At 45.3% G+C, this 21,149-nt stretch overlaps 1 protein-coding gene across 1 annotated transcript in view; it reads left to right on the top strand.

Annotated features, from left to right (window-relative positions):
* Positions 1-21,149, top strand: part of Hydin (HYDIN axonemal central pair apparatus protein) — a 362,311-nt gene that overhangs the window by 300,373 nt on the left and 40,789 nt on the right. Inside the window, exons 53-65 of the mRNA XM_059264008.1 lie at positions 961-1,159; positions 3,312-3,411; positions 5,074-5,173; positions 6,238-6,406; positions 6,715-6,950; positions 9,613-9,730; positions 11,653-11,857; positions 12,941-13,176; positions 14,976-15,127; positions 15,235-15,424; positions 17,605-17,707; positions 17,936-18,223; positions 19,696-19,838. Of these exons, the coding sequence (XP_059119991.1) occupies positions 961-1,159; positions 3,312-3,411; positions 5,074-5,173; positions 6,238-6,406; positions 6,715-6,950; positions 9,613-9,730; positions 11,653-11,857; positions 12,941-13,176; positions 14,976-15,127; positions 15,235-15,424; positions 17,605-17,707; positions 17,936-18,223; positions 19,696-19,838 (2,239 nt within the window). The remainder of the gene's footprint in view (positions 1-960; positions 1,160-3,311; positions 3,412-5,073; positions 5,174-6,237; positions 6,407-6,714; positions 6,951-9,612; positions 9,731-11,652; positions 11,858-12,940; positions 13,177-14,975; positions 15,128-15,234; positions 15,425-17,604; positions 17,708-17,935; positions 18,224-19,695; positions 19,839-21,149) is intronic.

Here is a 21,149-nt window from a genome sequence, read left to right as displayed (position 1 = left end):
ATCCTTGGTGAAAGGATTTTTCTGGTACCGAAGCAGGTAAAGTAAAGGAAGAAAGCTCCAGATGAGCGGGAAACTTTTTGTTGTGCCATAAAGAACCTAAAGATTATGGACACATAACAGGACATAAGAACCAACTCTAAGAGCCTCCCACCATCTAAATCTGAGAGAATTTGAAAGTCAAAATAAAACAATGCCATAATTATAATATAATGACCTATAGCAGTGATTATCACCCTTCCTAATGCTGTAACCCTTTAATATAGTTCCTCATGTTGTGGTGACCCCCACTCATAAAATTATTTTCATTGTTACTTCATAACTGTAATTTTGCTACTGTCGTGAATTGTAATGTAAAAATCTGTTTTCTGATGGTCTTAGGTGACTCCTGTGAAAGGGTCGCAATCCACAGGTTTAGAACCACTGGTCTATAATGTATTGAATGGGAATCATAACTCTACTGTCATAAGCATATGAATAAATACATGAGAGAATGAAGTTCTGTTCTTGACAACAGAATACCAACTAAGTGTAGAAAGATTGATGGTATTAGCAAATGATTGGGGATGCTAACATTAGTGTGTGACTATTTGGCTAAGAATAGGGCATTTATCCAGGCATGGTAATACAGCCTGTAGTCCTGGTAATTGACAGGTGGAGGCAAAAGGGTCAGGAGTCCAAGGTCATCCTCAACTAAATAGTGGATTCAAGGATAGCCTGGGAAAATATATAACCCCAGCAAAGGAGGCAGAGGCAAGAGGATCTCTGTGAGTTCAAGGCCAGCCTGGCCTGCATGGTGAATCCCAGGCAGGGCTACATAATGAGACTCAGTCTCAAAAATCTAAAATAAAAGTTATTGACTCTTCTCCCTATGACATAATTTTAGTGGGAAAAAACAGAGAGAGATAAACAGACATTTGAAAAATTATTTGAACTTGATCAAATTTCTTTTGATTCTTGCAGAAGAGAATCCAAGACAGTAGTTCTCCGCAATGTCACACCCCTAGTTGTGGCCTGGCGGATCACCAGCATGGAGCACCTAGGTGATGACTTCACTGTGTCCGTGATGCAGGCCAGCATCCCACCCAAGGGAGAGTTTGGGGTGCAGGTGCATTTCCAGCCCACCAAACCTGTCAACATCAAGAAGGCCATTCGGATTGAGGTGAGAAGTGACATCCCTGTAGATTTGATTATCAAATATGCATGCATGAGTACACACACATACACACACACACACACACACACACACACACACACACACACACACACACCATGGAGTTCTCTTTGTTGAATACCCACATCTGATCCCTGTGTGCTATCTCCAGCCCGTGATATCTTGCTCTGCACACAGCAAGCTCAATAAAGGCAGTATCACTCAGAGCTGATTTCTTACTTCCAAAAACAGAAAACTCAGTATGGAATGAATGAATGGTTAAATGAATAATGTTACTATATCTAAGAAAACATTACTCTCCTTATCTCATAGCCTAAACCCAGCCATCTATCACATTTTTGCTTTGGTGACCATCACCTTCACTATTGCTCCCAACTGGCACCTGACAACCATCTCAATGCCCCACTTGTCCTGATGCAGGTCCTTTCAATCCAGTCCTCCCAGCAATCCTCATTACTACCATCTTGGTCTGCGCTGCTGGTGCCCCCCTCATCCAGGCCGCTTGGACCTCTGCCTCTCCTGTATTCCCCACAAGTGCCCACAGGGCTCTGTGCAATGTTGGTCAGATGGGGTTGCTCACCCTTCTCGGTGCACTTTGCTATCCTCTCTCAGCAGCGAGGATTGCGCCTTGGTCTCTGCTGCATCTTGTTCCACCCTCACCTCTAATTATCATCTCCCATCCTGTTGTGTAAGCTCTTGCCTGCTTGAAGCCCCCAACACTGCTACGCCCCTGATGAAAATTTTCCTCTAAGCTTTGTGGGGAGTTGGCACCTGCTTGAAGATCCGCAGACATCGCTGCCTCAGTGGGCCTAACTTATGTCCCATTGACGGAATCGCCTGTGTGGGTAACCAGTCAGTATCCCCTATCCTGCAGAGACCCACTCCTTTCTCTCTCGTGTCGTTCTACTTGCTGATTGGTACATGAACTCCATCATGCAGGATCTCCCCTGATTTGTTCATCATCTGTATTAGTGTCCTGGGACCACTGTGACAAACCACCACAAACTAGAACAGACCTTCCTCCTCATAGTTCGGAAGACTCGCAGGACTGCACCCCCTCTGAAGGCTCCAGGGGAGGGCCCTTCCTTGACCCTTCTGGTTTGAGGGGCCTAGGAGTGTGTGCCTCGGCTTGTGCCTGTGTCCTTCCAACCTTTTGTCTACATCATCAGAAGGCAGTCTCCTGCCTGTCTCCTGTATTCTTAGAGAGACACAGGAAGCCCTCTATACTCAGGAATTCTCCACCCACAGATCCAACCATATTGGAAAATGTGTATTGAAAGAGAAGATAGAAATTCTGAATTAATATTTGAGTTGGGGGCTGAAGAGATGTTTGGTGGTTAGGAACACTTGCTGCTCTTACAGAACAGTTCCCAGCACCCATTTTTGGGTGTTCACAATAGCCTGTAACTCCAACTCCAGATTCTGACACCGTCTTCTGGCCTCAGTGAACATCTGCACCCACATGAGCATACCCACACACATACACATAATTTTAAAAAGAAATTTTTTTAATCTTAAATTTAGTGGCAATTGTAAATTTCCTTTTGCACCCAAGCACAGGGAATGCAAACTGGTGGCTTTGTTTTTCAATTGGAGTCTTCAGCGAGATGGCAGAGGTCTCCACCTCTGTGTTGGATCACCCTAGATGCTCTTGCCCTGACCAATGGACCCTCTATCACCTCCTGGTTTGTGTCCAAGGTCAACAGTCAACTAGACAGAGTTAGATTGGTCTGCCTGCTGGCACCAGTTCAGTGGCTCCTGGGGACAGTGAGGAAGGAGCCTCATCAGTGACAGCACCAGAATCAATGAGCTGCTAAAGGCCACAGATCTGAAGGTGACCGTGATCACACAATTAAAATGCTTCGGATTTCCAAAACAGAAACATTCAATATGTATTTTACATGAAAAAGACTAGCACTTTTCTACAGATCGAGTCACAAGGAACAGAATAGTTCCAGCTCATGCAGTGGGCAGAGCGAGATGACTTAAAGTGTGAGATTAGAAAAATTTGACTTCTAAGTTCTCAGAAATGTCTCCCCACCATCTCTACTGCCCAGCTCCCCCTACATGTTACATAGTTTGGACTCCAGACACTTTGTGGGTCTCAGCTTTCACTGAAGAATTTCTCTTTCCCTGACAGGTTTTGGATGCAGACAATCTTGTTGGTGTTGTTCAGATCGAAAACATCTTGGTCTTTGCAGAAGCCTATGATATTGCTTTGGACATCACCTTCCCCAAAGGTGGGCTGAGCCCTTGAACCGAGGCTGTTTGGGTAGAGAGTCCCAGGTGGAGAGACCCTAGTGTGTTGTTAGTGTGGTGGTGGGTTGATGGGGAGGAACAATTTTGTCCTAGTGCCGTAAGCCTGGAGTGATGTTGGCAACAGCACTACAAATTACAGTATCCTCAGTGGAGGACAAGGAGTTGCCAGTATGCAATCTCCAGGGCTCTTCTCGGAGAAACTGAGAGCAAAAGCTTCTCCTCCTGCCCACATTTTTATTCTGTCGTTACCGTAACAGATTGCCTCCTGACCTAACAAAAACGACACCAGCTACTAATGAAACTGAGGCAGGAGGTTCTTGAGTTCAAGGCCAGCCTGGGCTACCTAATGAGAAGAACAAAGGAAAAAAGAAAAGCCCCACAATTATTATAGTCCTGAGGTCTGTTCAAAGCAGGTCTTACTGGGTCTCGCTAGGGGGATATCCAGGTGATGACAGAGAAGCATTCCTTCCTGAAAGATTTGTGGTCATTAGAGGCTACCCACGTTCCTTGGTTCATGTCCCCTTTCTGAATCTTGAAAGCCAGCAATATCCGACTAGATCCTTCTTTCTCATGCTGCCATCTCCCTGATTCTCCCTGATTCTGCTGTCCCCCTCTACTTTTATAGGGACCTTTGTGGTTACATTGGGCCACCAAGATAATCCATGTCGGTCTCCACCTTTAATGACAGCCCATCACCAGCCTCAAGTCCACCTGCTACATCAAGTCCCCTTTGTTGTGTGTTCACTGACCCCAGGGATTAGAATAGGTGTCCTGAGACATTCTGTCTGAATGCTGCTCTGATACCTGAGTCGTGTATCTCCCCTGAGCATCTGATTCTCCATGACCCCTCCTCTCCCTGACAGGTCTCTTCCTCAGCAAGATTATTAGAGCTACATGTTAGTCAGGTGCTATTGTCTTAATATTCAGAGTCACAGAGGAGCTAATGCCCTTTTCTGGCCTCTGAAGGGTCCACCCATATATGGTGTGTAGACACATGTAAATAGAGTTAAGAACACACACCATGCTGGGCATTATGGTATACATCTTTAATCCCAGCACTTGGAAGGCAAAGACAGGCAGATCTCTGTGAGTGTGAGGTCAGCCTGGTCTACAGAGTGAATTCCAGGACAGGCACCAAAACTACACAGAGAAACCCTGTCAAAATAGTAATAATGACAATAATAATGAAGAAAATAATAATAATAACACACACTGCTCTTCCAGAGGACCCAAGTTTGACTCCCCATACCCATGTCAAGCAGCTCACAACTACCTGTCATTCCAGCTCCAGAAATACCCCACACCGCTGGCCTCTGAGCTTACCTGCATACACCCCACACACAGATGCACATACATACATATAATTAAAAATAATAACTAATATAAATAAGTAAAGTTCCTAAATAGTTTAGCTAACAATAGTCATGCAAGGCCAGTGACCCCTCTGAATGGAATCACAAGGGAGGTGTGTGGATGCACTAAGAGGCTTAGTGTCACAAAGGGGTGTCTCCAGCCACAGAGTTCTCAGAAGAGAGGCTCTCTATAATCATCACTGGGGATGATTTGCCATGTAAACTCGAGTGGGAAGGCCCTGCTCTGGCTCCCTTGTCCACTCACCCTTCCCCATGTCCTGGCTTCTGCAGGAGCTGAAGGAGGTCTGGATTTTGGGACTATGAGGGTCATGGAGGAGGCCAAGCAGCCCCTTCAACTGAAGAACCGTGGGAAATATGAGATCATTTTCAGGTAATCTGAATCCCATGGGGCATGTGGCAACCATCCACATCCACTCATGACAAGAAGGGTGTGTCTGGGAATTTTGTATAAAGAAACTAGAAGTGCGACTGGAAAGATGGCTCGGCAGTTAAGGGCACTGGCTTCTCGTCTAGAGGGCCCAGGTTCAGTTCCCAGCACCCACATGGCAGCTCACAACCGTCTGTAACTCTGGTTCCAGAGAATCTGGTACCCTCGCAGAAATATACATGCAGGCAAAAAAAAATCAATGAATATAAAAATAAATAAAATTTAAAAAGAGAGAGAGAGAGAGAGAGACCAGAAGCTGACTCAGTGAGTAAAGTACCTGCTGTGCTCCTGTGAGGACCTGAGTTCAATCCCAATACCCACAGAAAAATCCAGGTGTCTGTAACACTAGCATAGGAGGGAACTCTCGGAGCTCTGTGGCCACCCAGTCTAGCTAACTTGGTGAGTCCACTAAGAGACCTTGTCTTATAAGGGGGGGAGCAATCAAGGACCACACCTAACATTGACCTCTAGCCTCCACACACACAGCCTACACACACACACACACACACACACACACACACACACACACACACACACACACACCCCTGCATGCACATGTACCACAAACAAACATGTACACATACAAAAAAAACCAAACAATTAAAAAATCAGGAGCTAGGAGTATAGTTCACTTGGTAAAGTGCTTGTCTAGCATGCACACGGCCTTAAGTTTGATCTCCAGCACCATGTAAACAGAGTGTAGTAGCACATACCTCAGCAGGTAGAAGCAGAAGGACCACAAGTTCAAAGTCATCCACCTGTCTTTAAAAAAAAAAAAAAAGTGGATAACAGCTCAGGAATGACCCCTGGTGTTTGCCCTCCATACCTATACACATATATATGTACCCACACATATAAGAACATACATTTGCATAGTAGATTTTGCTTGGTAAGATAACTACATGGGGCTAGAGACAGGCAGACCCTCAACAGTTCACACTGCCCTCTCTGGCATCATGGGTTCCCTGGATTAAGGTTTAAACAGATTCTTTGCTCTTGTCTTCCAGCTTCTCTGTGGACTCCTTAGGGATTTTGCCAACAAATTTAAACTCCATGATCTCAATCCAACCCAAAAGGGGTTCACTGACCGCAGCAGATAAGCCCACGAACATCCAGGTGTACTTCCGTGCAAAAAAGGAAGTGAAGATTGAATGCCAGCCTGTTCTGCGCTGCCAGGTGAGAGCCCAGAGGAACGGGCTCACTGTCCAGACTGTAGGCATTCTGATGAGAAGAGGGGAAGGGGGGGTCGCCTGGGTGGCAGCCAAAGAAGCTACACCAGAGTTCAGTCCCAACTAATGGGGACAGGTAAGTCAGGACAGGTGTGAAAAGTCACCAGAAATATAGATGATATATTCAAATACATTTATTAATATTATATTAGGGAGGGTATCAGTCATGAAAGCAAGCAAGAAGATACTTTTGGAATAGGAATTCTATTGCTGTATCACTGGCTAACATCTTCCCTAACCTTCTTCCTTCTCTAGATTATTGAGCCCAATCTCCCAGAAAGTGAAATCATTGCCAGCATCCCAATTAAGTTTTCTGTGAATGCAGTGTACTCCAAATTCATCATCAGCCCCTCCTCTGTCATCAACTTTGGGGCTTTGATCTGTGGTACCAGGAAAACCACCACCTTCACCATAGAAAACCAAGGCATAATCGACTTCAGATATGCCCTCTATAGGCTGACAGGGGAGAGTCCAATTCATCAAAAGAAGGCGTAAGAAGTTATTGGCTTGGTGCTTTGTACCCTTCAAAGAGCTGTGACATACTTTACCTAACTAAATTCACCCATCCCCTTGCATGAATGAAGACACTCAGGTTTAGAACTGTCTCATGAAAGATTATGCGGGAAATCACCAGTAGGGATTAGTTCTGAACCACATCTTCTGATCAGATTTCATGCATTTTCTAGCTGCCATCAAACAAAAGATAAGTTTTAGCTGAGCAAATGTAAAGTCTTCTGGATGGATGTGATGGTGCATACCTCTGCCCCAGGACTCAGAAAGTGGAGGCAGAAGGGCACACAGTTCTGTGCATCCTTGGCTTCCTAGCAAGTTCTAGGCCAGCCTGGGCTACTTGAGACTCTTTCTCATGGATGGATAGATGGATGGATGGATGGATGGATGGATGGATGGATGGATGGATGGATGGATGGATGGATGGTGAGAGAAGAAGGAGAAAGTAAGGAAGTAGAAAGGGAGGAGCAAAATCTTCCGTGGAAAGATACTGGATTTTATGTGCTGTCCTGGTGTTTCTGGTATGCTAAAAGACTGGCAAGCCATTGCCCTCTCTGTCATCCTACAGGATATTGAGGGATGATTAGAGACAGAAAAAAAATTAAATCAAAAGAAGGCTTAACTATGCCTTCACTGTGGGGGAGTGTCGAAGGGTGCCCTGGAAATGCAAGTGAGAGAAATCAGAATGGTGCCTTCACCCAGCAAGCACCACCCCTACCTTTGCCCTGTGAAGACCCCTGGTCGCCACAGCTGCCTCAGTAGTTCCAATGGCAACACTCTCTTCTTCAACATGTGGCTGTCACCAGGAGACCAGAAAGACCACAGCTCTTTTGGGTGCTCTTGGCTCCAACTGTCTTGTTGTTTTGCTTAGAAGCAAATTTGAAAGGTGGCTTTGACCAGTTCCCAAGTCTTGCTTTTTTCCTTTCTGATGTTACCAGTTCCCAAGTCTTGCTTTTTTCCTTTCTGATGTTTCACAAACAGACCTACTCCTCTTGCTGCTTTTGGTAGTTTTGTATTTTCTTCAACTCGAATTTTTCTATCCCGGCAAAGTTTGAACATATTAAGAAATTTGGGATTAAATTGCCTAAAATTTCTTTCTTCCGATTTTAGTTTCAACCTCCTCACAATTTCTTTTGTAGTGATTTAGTAGTGCTTCTAGTGATTATAATTTATATTTTGATTTAAGTTATTTTTATTTGGGGTTTGGAAAGATGGCTCAGTAATTAAGAGCACTTGCTGTTCTTGCAGAGGTCCTGGGTTCAGTTCCCAGCACCAAAACAGTGGCTCACAACTGTATGTAACTCCAGTTCCAGATGCAAAATCCCTTCTGGCCTCCATGGCTACCAGGCATACACATGGTACACACACATACATGCAAGAAAAAAAACACTTGTGCACATAATTCTTAAACAAATAGTTTTAATTAATTTATTTAGTATTTAATTGATTTTCACTTTAGCTTGCGTGAATTCAAAACACACAAGCAGATGTGTTCCTGTCATCAAACAAGTGAATGAATACATAAGATTTTCAAAATATTTAAGATTCATCTCAAATATGGTTGCACACTCTAGGTGCAGCGGTCTCTGGACAAACTAACAATTGGGTACATTGGTTTCAAGCGAAGTCAAGTTGCCAAAACCTGTATCTAACTATTATTTATACTAGCCTTTATACACATCATGGCTATAAACATGAAAAAATGGAGACAAAATTCATCATTTCATGTATAAAATTATATCAGGTAAGGTTTTATATATCTGACTAATTTCCAAAACAGTGCTTCCCAGTGAAGTCAAGCCCTTAAAATCTCATTTCCTGTTCATGGTGCTGAGGGATGAGCACAGGACCTGAAGTGTACTGGGCAGGCACTGCGTGAGCTTCATCAATAGCCCACCTTTTTGTTGTTGTTGTTGTTTTAAGATAGGGTCTTACTAAGTTGTCCACGTTGACCTAGAACTTGCTTGTAGCCCAAGCAAGCTTCCAATGTGCAAACCTCCTGCTTCAGCTTCCCCCAAGTATCTGGAATTAGAAGGCCTGGCCCAGGCCTGGTATGTGTTCGCCTGCTTATTATTGTATGTTTTGTTGTGGTTGTTTCTGACACTAGCCAGCTTTCCATCACTGTAACGAAAGAACTCAGACAATAAATTTACAAGGAGAAAAGGTTGTTCGTGCTCCTGGCTTTAGAAATGCAGACCATGATTAGTTGGGTGTGAAGCAAGGCAGGACTTCATGGCTAGTACATACAGCAGAGAAAAACTCTTCCTCTCAGACCAGGAAGTAAAAGAGAGAGGGAGAAGAAGGGGCTAGGGTCCTCTAATCCCCATCGAGGGACTACCAGTGAGTTAAGGACCTCCTAACATCATTATCCTGGGGATCAAGCCTTAACACATGAACTTTGCTTGAAGTAATTTTCAAAATCCTTATGATTTGTATTCCACGAGTATAATTACCCATGTCACTTCCTTATAATTGTTCAATGAATTTGGTCAGTGAGTACAAGGTTACAGTGCCACTCCAATACCTTCCTGGACAAAGGAAAGCCCTCTTCTACCCCCAGAGCCCAGAAGGGACCTCAAACAGGCAGGTAGTGTCTCCTATCCCCAGCAAAACCTGAGGCTGTACCCTTGCTTCTCTGATCAGAGCCAGCCACATAAGGCACGCAAGAACCCGAGAGAGCGAGAGCTTCTTCAAGCCTGGAGCTACTAAAGCAACCAAGTTCTCGGACATAGTCCAGAAAGACGTGAACATAGCAAACCAGGTGAGTGCCCCTCCTTTCTCACAGAAAGACAGCAAGGACACTTTCCAGTGAGTTCTCACCACCAAACACTTCTCTAATATAACAGTTCCCTAAATTTTGTGTATGTGTGTGAATTTTGTGCACATGAGTGCAGGTACTGATGAAGCCAGAAGAGGGTGTCAGATCCCTGGAGTTAGAGTTAGGGTTTTATTGATGTGATGAGCCACCATGACCATAGCAACTCTTATAAAAGAAAACATTTAATTTTGGAGAGGGTGAGAGTGGGGTTAAGTGAGAAAAGTACATCTCCGATGGGAAGAATGGCAGTTGATGAGACTTGTCTCACATCACTACCCAGATCCTATGGACTCCAAGTATGCGTAACAGGGGCATTGAACAAGACATCGGAAGCCAGATCGCCTGCTCTTGGGCAGCTTTGTGAAAATGAACAAGAGTAGAGACCAGCTAAGAACCAGGAGTGCTTGCTATCTGTGGGGTAGACTGCTCTGCAGTCATTCCCTGTGATGGGGAGTACTGTGCATTGATTGTCAGCCCCAGGGTAGGATTACGAGCACCTCCCAACATCATGCACTGGCATCACACCTGGCAGGGGTATCCTAACACCTTCACCAGCTCCTGCTGAGGTTCCACGGTCTAGCAGGAGATCCAGCTGCCAGAGTATGGGTCCGGTGAGACAGGACACTCACAGCCCAAGTCATACAAAGCATCACTCACATAGCAAAGAAGCAACAGCTAACGTATCTGGGCCTTATCCTCTAGGATCCAAGAAGTTGCCCAAAGTAGTGGAGTCTTGTATGCACATGGCCACCTCACACTGAAGTCCCCAAACTCATTCTGCTCCGGGTTTCAGACCCCTGAAGATATTTGGGTCTCTGAGCTAAAACACTACAGAACATCTAGAAATGTGAGGACAGAGACTGGGCTACCCAAGACAATCTTTCTCTCGTGGGACATTGTATTTCAAGTGTATGCTACAGATATCTTGAGAACTACAAGTGGGAGGGGGGCTGGGGTCTGCAGGGACATGAGAGGCCTTCTCTATAATGACATTCTTTTTAGCACTAATTCTTCACTATGTGCTATAGTATGTACTCATGGGTGTCCTCTCATTTAACCCTCCAGTGATCCATTGTGCAAAGGACATTTATAGATACACAAACTGACACTTAGAGACGTAATTTTTTTCCAAGGTCAAACAATATATATTGGGGATTGAGTTCAAACCCCAGTTGCTGTTCTGTTGCTATGAAAAGACACCATGACCAAGGCAGCTTATAAAAGAAAACATTTAATTGGGGAGTTGCTTACAGTTTGAGAGGGTGAGTCTGTGATCATCATGGCAGGAAGCATGGTGGCAGACAGGCAGTCATGGCACTGGAGCAGGAGCTGAGAGCTTACATCCTGATCCGAAGGCCAGAGGCAAAGAGTGAGACTGGGCCTGGTAGGGGCTTTTGAAACCATAAAGCCCACCCTCAGTGACACACCTCCTCCAACAAGGCCACACCTCCTAATCCCCTCCCAAACTGTTCTACCAACTGGGGACCAAGCATTCATTCAAATATATGGGCCTATGGAGGCTGTTCTCTTTCAAACCCACAGTGTCTCATTCAAAACCCATCATCTCAACTGCTATTCCATTCTGCACCCCACCCAACCCCTGCTGCTTTGAGATTTCCCCCATGCAGATAAGTATTGTATAATGTAGACATGATCTGTTTCCTTGAGCCCTTGGTTCTGTCATGACTGATCAGAAGGAATACACAGAGAAGGAACATCATGAACACCCAGGGCCTCTGCCCCTCCAGGCAAAGAGAGGCCCCACTGTTTCCCCATTTCCTTATCTCGGCTCTTTGGGAAAGTCTCAGCTTCAGTTACCCACTCTGCTTCCTTCCGCCCTGCCCTTTCCCACCTTTGTCCTGCAGGCCCGCTTCTCCCATGGCATGTTCACTGTATACCCAGGATTTGGCTCTATCCCTTCTGGAGGACAGCAGGTCATCACTGTGGAGTGTGTGGCTGACCCTGTGGGGAGGTGTGAAGAGTTTCTGGCCATCGATATCTCTGACCAAGATACTAGAGAAAATCCTGCTGGCATTCCTTACACTCTCCTTGCTGAAGCATGTCTGCCAGGTATGCAACTTGGATTGGACAACACTCCTAAAAGACTGGCACTTTTGCCAGCCCTCCTTCTTCAGGAAAATCCCTCTAGAGATATCCAGCAGTCAAGGCTGGGCTGCTTCCTCTGAAAACTTAGAACCTCTTCCGGGGTCTTTGGCCATATTTGTTGTTAAAGCCTTAGCATGTATAGAAGAGACTCTGCTTCTCCAGATCCTTAGCCTTTCTAGGTCTGTTCCTGGATTCCCAGATGAGTAGTGCTCTCTGAGAAATGATGTGAGAAATGATGGCATGGGATGTGGCCCAGGACTGAGGGGCAGACCTCAGGCCATTTCTTGTGGACATATTCAGAGAGCAATGCCCAGTAATGAGTGTGCTGATCGTTTAACCCAGCAAGGGCTTAGGTAAAGCTTTGGCTCTAAGCCCCCTAGAGCCTCAAACCAAAATAAGCCAACTCCCTCCTCCCTCTTAAGTCCACCCAAGACCTTGGTTCTCACCATTCCTTGCCAATGGAAGGAAAGGGCTAATTGAGATGTATCAATCAGAATGGACAAAAGAGGAAGCCAATAGACTTTGTCCCATCACTTACATCCCAGTGTGTGAATGCCCAATCTGTCCTCCATGACTCTCACTTTTTATTATCATTGTTTGTATTTGCAATGCAAGGGATAGAACCCAAGGCCTTCTGTATGCTAGGCAAGTACTCTGTCATTAAGTTGTATTCCCAGCTTGTGGTTCTCCTTTGTCAAAATCCAAATATCCTGGACTAGCAAGATGGTTCGTTCAGAAGGTAAGGGTACTTGCCACCAACCTTAACACACTCAGTACAATCCACAGAATCCACATAGTAGAAAAGAATAGACTCCTACAAGTTGTTCTGTGAACTCCACAAAGAATATACATTCACTCACATTCATACACAGAGAGAGAGAGAGAAAGAGAGAGAAAGAGGGAGGGAGGGAGGGAGGGAGGGAGGGAGGGAGGGATATATAGAGAGAGAGTAAACATAATATTTTAAAGTTTTTAATCCAAATAGCATGGCAGAAAGCCAGGATTCTGGCAGCCAGGCAGTCTCACATTCTTTCCTCCATTCCCTAGCCTTTGTGACTGACAACAACGTGTCAATATTTGAGGAACACCAGATCTGTACCAGCCCCAACCTGTACCATATCCTACAGACCATACAGAGTGGAGGGCTGTTCGTGGAGGATGAAAATAAGTTCATCTTCTGCAATGTACTGGTGGGTCATCAGGCCAAGGCTCGGTTCAAGATCAGCAATGTGGGAAAGATCGCCTGTGATATCAACATTGTAGTCAAGCCTATCTCCAACAAGGTAGGAGGCTCCTGGTGACCCTGGCCCTCTTTAGTTGGTACAAAGCCAGGAAAGGAACCCTGGGAAGGCCCTGCTCTGGAGCCCCTGCACCTAGGTGGGAACCATGAGGTGCTCAGGTCCTGTTAGAAGTTCTGTGAGGTCACAAGGCCACTTCCCATAGGCCAAGGACTATATCTGTTTGTGTGTGTCCTGTGCATACCTTTGTACTAAATTGGTTCATACTACTGGGGACCTCATTTGTCTGTCCAGCTGAACTCACTGTTGATATATACAAGCACTGGCAGAGAAAACAAAGATGGCCACCAAGTTCAGGCAGGTTAGCCTCCAATCTCCCGTTCTTCTGGTCAGGGAGATTTGGAAGGTATCAGACTACAGGTGTAAAGTGGAACAGAGAATGTGTATCAGGGTCCTCCTGTGTGACAGGCATTATGCTAAACGATTGTCTAGTTAATGCTTTGTTTCATGTTCGCATCTCTTTCTAACTTGGTTCTTACCCCTGTTTTACAGGTAGGGGAACTAACCAAGGTTCAAAAAAAAAAAAAAAAGCTCTATTCTGCCTCTATCCCATATCCTGGGAATATGCAGCTAGGATTAAAGCCAAGCTTTTTTCATATTCAATAATGAGTGCCCACTTCAGAGGTCTACTAAGCTTAAAACTGCCCCCCTCTCTCTGGGACAGATTATACCAAAGCCATTTCTTCATAGTAAAAGAAAAATTTCAAAGATAACACAAGGAAGGACTGAATCCACAGGTTGCTGTTACCCCCAAATTTCCAGTATATGCTTCAAATACTACTTAGCGTCATCAGAACAGTGTACAATCTGGCCTGTGTGGTTCTCATGCCCCAGACCTCACATTGTTCATGGCTGATGGGGGTGGAGGAGGTCCCCAAGGTTGGCCTCAGCCTAAAGCTGTGTGCATTCCTGAAAGACTGTCATTTGAGATAATCAGGAGACCATCTAATCCCTCATGACTCCCTTTGGGCACTAGTGACACCCAGTCATGGTTCTCTAATCATACTGTAGAGCACTGAGGGGTTTGCTTCCTCCTCATTCTATACTAAAAGTACAAAAAGTAGGGAAGCCTGGCTTCTGAAGAGAAAAGCTTTGTGACAGCGGACTTGGGGGCATCTCTTCCTCTCCACTTTGAGACTTGAAGGGAATCCCTTGGAAAAAGCAGTGAACCCTTAACCACTCTTTGTCTAAAGAGCAAGTGGGAGTAGCCTGCATTGTGTTCTGCCCAGTGCTCATAAGAATGAAAAAGTCCTTTCAAAGCCACACTGGCAGTCTGTCCAGTTCAAAACCACTCACTGGATAGTAACAGGTTGAATGTTAAAGGGTATTCTGAGTCATGGCGATTGAAGCTACAAGGAACAGAAACTCATTAGCTCAAATGACACAGGGGTCACAGCAGTGAGTCGGAAACCTCAGGCCCAGATCAAAATGCATCAAAATGCCAGCACCTTCAGCCAGCTGCCAGCTCAGCGCCACATTAACTATATTAATTTAGTTAGTTAGGGGCAACACATAGGGTGGTAGTGAGAACATTTGGCTGACTGACTTGGTTTGTCTATTTGACTCAGAGTTCATGTTCTAGCCACATGCAGTCAGATGTTGCTTAGGGGTGAGTCCCCAGACCCTGGGCCACTCTATCCAGGGCCCGTGACTCTGAAGGTAATTGAGCTTATCTAGCACAGCCTTGGAGAAGAGAGAGCTCATAGCAGGGCAGAGAGATCAGCAGTAAGCCCCCCTGGAAATGCAAAGTAGCTAAGCCCACCTGGCTCTGCTCCCCTTCACAGGCAGCCGCCCGCATCACTGACATCTTTGATGTGGAACCCAACAAGATGTGTATTGGGAGTCGCTCACACGCCTTTACCACGGTGCTGTTCACACCGCAGGCCATGCAGACCTACCAGTGCATCTTCGAGGCTACTTTGGATGGCTTGCCCAGGTACCAGCTAGCCCCTCTCCTGTGGCAGTGTGGCAGCCCACAGGCTGCGTAGGAAAGTGTTCCTGCCAGGTTGATCTCAGCCACCTTGCTCTTCCTGTCCCCTGCAGCAACCTGGCCCGGAGCCGAGGTCTTGTGTTTGATATTGTTGGTGAGGGGACCCTCCCTCGTGTGACTGTCATTCGACCAACTCTGTATAACCAACACGGAAACCCCTTGCTCCTGTTCAAGAGGCTTCTGCTCGGTCATTCAGAGAAACTGCCTCTCATCCTTAAGAACAACGGCACCATCCCTGCCCAGGTAACAGCTGAGGGTGGCACATGGGGTGACATGTTAGCCAGATCATGTTGTTTTATTTTGCCTCACGGTTTCTGAAGTCTCAGGCCACACAGTCCTTGGTTCTGTTGATTCTAGGCCCACGGCGAGAAAGAACACTATGGTGGCACTAGCCTACATGGTTTTCATTGTGGTGACTTTATAAATGCCCTAGCCCAGTGGTTCTCAACCTTCCTAGTGCTGTGACCCTTTAATACAGTCCTTGTGTTGTTTAATACAGTCCAGCCATACAGTTATTTTCATTGCTACTTCATGACTGTGATTTTACTGCTGTTATGAATCGTAATGTAAATGTCTATGTTTTCTGGTAGTCTTAGGCAACCCCTGTGAAAGGACTGTTCGACCCCCAAAGGGACCACGACCCATAGGTTGGAAAAATAGTGTTGTTCTACAGTCTAGTTCAGTGAAGTCCTGCACCCACTAATTTTTTTCTTAAGAATTTTTGTATATTCAGCCCATATATGAACTTAAGAATCCTTCTGTAATGTTCCTTTAAAACGATCTCATTGGAAGGAGCTGCAGCGATTGGCTCACTGGTTAAGAGCACTGGTTGCTGTGACAAAGGAGCCAGGTTCGATTCCCAGCACCCACATGGAGGCTCACAGCCGTCTCTAACTCCAGTTCCAAGGGATCCAACACCCTCTTCTGAACTCCACAGGCACCAAGCACACATGTGGTGTGCAGACGTACATGCAGGCCAAACACCCACATACATATAATAAAATACATCCAAAAAAGTTTTAATCTCATTGGAATCAAAATGAAAGCTTATAGATTATCTGGGAGAATTCCTGGTTTCAGAGTAACTGTCCACCAGGGGCAACATTTAGGATTCCTGTCCATTCGTTAGACTTTTTTCTCCATATTTCTAAAATATAAGCTCCTCCATACAGTTTCTCTTTTTTACACTTGTTTATTATCTTGTGTGCATGTGCATACATGAGCATGCGGAGACCAGAGGATAACCCCAGGAGTCACTCCTCTCCTTCCGCCCTGTGGGTCCCTGGGATTGAACTCGGGTTGTTAGGCTTCACGGCAAGCATCTTTTACCCACTGAGCCACTCAGTACCCCTCCATTTAGTTCCTTATTAGAGTTATTTCTAAATATGTAATCTCTTGTTTCAGTGCAGTGACTCTGTTTCTTTCTTCTTTGGGTCACTTTATTTTATTTTAAAGTCAGCATTGCTACCTTCTAAAAAAGTCAGATTTCTCACACCTAGAATCAAATGTCTGGCTTTAGCCCCGCCTCCTTTCCAATGGACCCGAAGCCACTTAAGTTGGTCAGAGGTCCACCTTGTTTTCCCTCTCCTCTTGCTAGGATGTTTACCATGACTCTAGCAAATGCATGGCACCTAGGAGATGCTAGCTTCTAGGAAATCGCATTTATGCACTCCTGCATAGAATTATGGGTATTCGTGTCCGTTTCATTATTGGAATATTCTCTTCAGCTGCCTCTCTGTGCAACAGAAGCATTGGCAACCACTTGCCACTAACTGCGTAGTCTGGAAGGTTGCCTGTGATCTCTGGGCCTACTGTGATCTCCAGCTCCTTCTCAGATACTAAGGGATGGCCTGACTGAATACCCATTTTTCCTATCCAGGTCTAATGTTTATTACATGTTTCTCTTAAGACTCTCAAAACCATGATTCCTGGAGCTAGGGATGTGGTTTAACAGGTAACGCTTTTAACGCACCAGTATGAGAAACAGAGTACATATCCCCAGAACCCACATAAAGGCAGGACAGGGAGGGGCAGAGACTGAAGACCCCTGGGGCAAACTGATTGGCTAGACTAGCCTGACTCAGTGAGCTCCGGGTTCAGCAAGAAACCCTGCTTATATATACAGAGGAAAGCAATTGAGGAAGGCACACTGTCAACTTTAGGCCTCCACACACATGCATACCTGCACACACATGTGCAGCCGCACACACATACCATTCACACATATTCTTTAAGAGAGAGAGAGAGAGAGAGAGAGAGAGAGAGAGAGAGAGAGAGAGAGAGAGAGAGAGAGAGAAGAGAGAATAAAAAGTGAATACTCCACATAATGGCTTTGGAGATTCTTGCCCCCAAATACGGCACAATATCACAGCCCAGACTCCAAATTCCCGAGCAGCTCCTCAACCTGACTTTCCTCCTGCCAGTTGCATGTGGACCTGCGGGACCAACTGGGAGTCTTCTCTCTGAAAGGGAGACCCACCACCTCCTACATCTACATCATGGAGGAAAACAAACCAAATGAAAAAGGTAAGTGGCGAGCAGGTGCCTCGATAGGGTGATGGTCCTCAGGAGCTGGTTTGCCCTGGACCTCTCAGGACCAAGCCACAGCTGGTGCTCAGTCACATCACTGGAAGCCCAGTGGCCTAAGCTCATTCCCTCAAAGGGGCTGCTTTTTTTTTTTCCAGACCTGGTCTTCCTGGAGATGTATTCTCCTAAACTGATCCTGAATTGTAACCTCTTGTCTTCGATTTACAGTCAAAAAGGCCCACACAGCCTCCCTGGTTGTTTCTCCTGGAGACACAGCTGAATTCGATGTCTTTTTCCACTCCAAGAAGCTTGGGAGGATGACAGGTTCCATCCACCTGTCCGTGATCAACAACCAGTATGAGGAGACCAAGATCCACCTGGTGGGAGAGAGCTACGAGGATGACATCACCTTGGACAACATCCATGGGCTGATAGGTTCCACCAACCAGGAGGGCTCGACTATGTCTGAGGTCATAGAGATTGCTGAGGAAACATCCATGGAGGACCTGGTGGCAGGTGGGAGAAGCCGAAGTGATGTTGACGACTGTTGACTCCCATCATCCTAAGTGAGAGTGGGGTTTAAAAAGCCAGTGCAACCTCCTGAGAAGTTAGGAACAAGTCTTTTTATCAGTATGAGCTCTGCCGTGCTGGGCTCACTCACTCTTTCTGTCCTTCATTTATGTGTGTGTTCATTCAGTGAACTCTTACTTAGCACCAAGTGCAAGTACCAGGCCCTACACTGAGCTGTAGACTTGCAGATTAATAAGAAAGTCTTCGCCTTTATTAGGGAGCTTATAGTTTGATGCTGGTGTCCCTGTTCAGCTCTTTAGCAAATGCTTGCTTCCCAGCAGTTTCCCTGTCTCCTGCTTGTGGCTGGCTTGTGTTGGCATCAGGGATTTCATCTAGAATGTGTGTCCTAGGCTTCCTAAGTGAAATAGTGGGCTTGTCTCATTCGAGATGGGATGGGCATGTGCCCTCATTCTCACGGCCGGGCTACTTGATGAGCAGGCCAGCAGCCTAAAACATCACACCTCCCAGGAACTTGTCAGAAATGGGAATTTCAGACCTGCCCACATTTGAACCCGGTCCCTGGGTGATGGTGTGCATGTTCAAGCTTAAGACATGCCTCTCTAAAGCACTGAACCTTCCACTTAGGGGCTGGACTCAGCAAAGGAAGCATTTCATGTTACACTAATTACCAAAAAGCATTTGTTAAGCACTCTGACACTACGCCTGATTGCTTTAAAGTGAATTGTAAATTCGGCTTCAAAATTTCCACAGGAACTTAACGATAGTCCTGGAATGTATAATCAGGGGCTGAAATCAACACTCTTTCTGTAACTGGTGTTTCGCTTCCGTCTGAAGCTATGTGCAATGGCATGGCTCTCTAGTCAGGAGTCAAATAGGAGCTAGCAGTAATCCAAGTGTAGAGATCAGACTCCATACCTATTATGGGATCTCCAGGTTTAGCAAACCTGAATACAAGTATTTTAAAGAAAATTAAGTTCCAGATAAACAATAACTTTTAGCATATGTATGTCCCCAAAGTATTGCATGGGGCATCTTTATCAAAAAGAATTACTCATTGTTTATCTCTAATTCAAATTTAATTGAGAATCCTATATCTTAACTGGCAGTCTAACATTTCATTGTATTTTCTCACCAAACAAATGACATTAGGATGTTTATTTTCTCTTGAACAAATAGAAGAGCCAAGGTAGGTAGATAGATAGAAGTGATGGGTGGATGGGTAGGTGCATGGATGAATGGATGGATGGATAGATAGATGGATGGATCAATCAATTGATTGATCGATCGAGCCTTGGGAGACAGATCTTTCTGCCCAAGGTTTTTTCATATATAACCATACAAGGAGAAACGAGAAAACTGTGAATGAGATACAGTATCTATCAAGATATGCCTCCCTCAGAAAACAGGCTCTTAAGAGAGGCCAGAGAGGACTCACTGCCTTCTGCTCTGACCCCTAGCTGCCCTGTTGGACCACATCCAGTTTGGGTACTGCCACATTGGAAACAACTACACCGTGAGCTTCACCATCACCAATCACAGCCAAGTGAATGTGGTTCGGTTCGAGTGGCCCCTTTTAGCTACGCTGTCTTTCTCCCCACAGGTAAGCAAAAGGCACTCACTGGGTTCCAGACTCTCTCAGGCCTAAGCCAACCCCCATGTGGATACATGGAATGGGATGTGACACATCTTGAACTCAGAAACTTCCCAGTAGCCACCCCACACTCAGAGCCCGTGGCCTAAGAGGAGTTTAACAAATCCTGCCGTGGGGAAGAACGTGAGGAATTTTCTGGAGGCCTGGATAAATGACTAGAGGCCCCAGCTTCCTATTCCAGAGTGTAGACCTATGTCCCTCTGTGCATGTGTTCTTCAGAGCATGACCTTCAGAACTGGCTCAGCAAGCCAAGAATGGTGCTTCGTACCTGCAATCCTAACATGTGAGAAGCTCAGGCAGAAATACAAGTTGAAGACCAGCCTGAACTACATAGTGAGTTCCAGGCCAGCCTAGGCTCCTGATAGATTCCAACACCATCTCGGCCCAAATCCACCCCTAAGGAATCGCTACAGTAAACGAACTACACAGTATATGCCATATCCAGTTCCAAAGCCTTGCCAAATTTGTTTAGTCTTTTTTTTAATCAACATTTGACCCATGAGGAAACAGAGAGTATAATGGATATGAGAGGATAACCTAAGTTGTCAAAGATAGAGCAGTTCACTCACATTGTGCACACCTATATGTGCACATGGACACACAGGCATATTCCCGAGCAATCCAAAACTTTCATCAGCCTTCACTGTCCAGAGGCAGGAGAGAGAATGTCTTCCCTGTCAGAGGACTGTCGTGTGGATGGTGTACATGTTGGTGGTGTTTGTACATTCATCTTTATCTAAGATAAATCACAAATCATTTTATTCTACAAACCAAATGGGATCTCCTTTACATCCAGTGTATTTGAGCAATTTAAAGCTTTTTCATTCCAGGGCTCCTCCATACTCTTAAACATTATTAAGAACCCTCAAAGGACTTTTGTCCATGTGAATTATAATTATTGATATTTAACCTGTTAGAAATTAAAACTAAGAATGTTTTTAAGATTTTTTTAATTATTTGTAAGTGTATGGGTATTTTGCCTGCATGTATGTCTGTGCACTATATGTGTGCCTGGTACCCACAGAGACAAGAAAAGGATGTCAGATCCCATGGAACTGGAGTTACAGACAGTTGTAAGCTGCCATGTGCATGTTTAGAACAAACCTGGGTCCTAGAAAAACACCCAGTTCTCTTAACTGCTGAGCCATCTCTCCAGCCCCCAAACTTTAGACTATTTTCAAACATACTTGTTTTAAAGTGCAATGAACCAACTGTGTTTTAATTCAAATTCCATATTTTATTTTAAAAAAATCTATATTT

The sequence above is a fragment of the Peromyscus eremicus genome, chromosome 5 (assembly GCF_949786415.1).
Source record: "Peromyscus eremicus chromosome 5, PerEre_H2_v1, whole genome shotgun sequence".
NCBI classification, from domain to species: domain Eukaryota; kingdom Metazoa; phylum Chordata; class Mammalia; order Rodentia; family Cricetidae; genus Peromyscus; species Peromyscus eremicus.
Note: the sequence above shows the minus strand (reverse complement) of the source record. Positions and strands in the feature narration are given on the sequence as shown.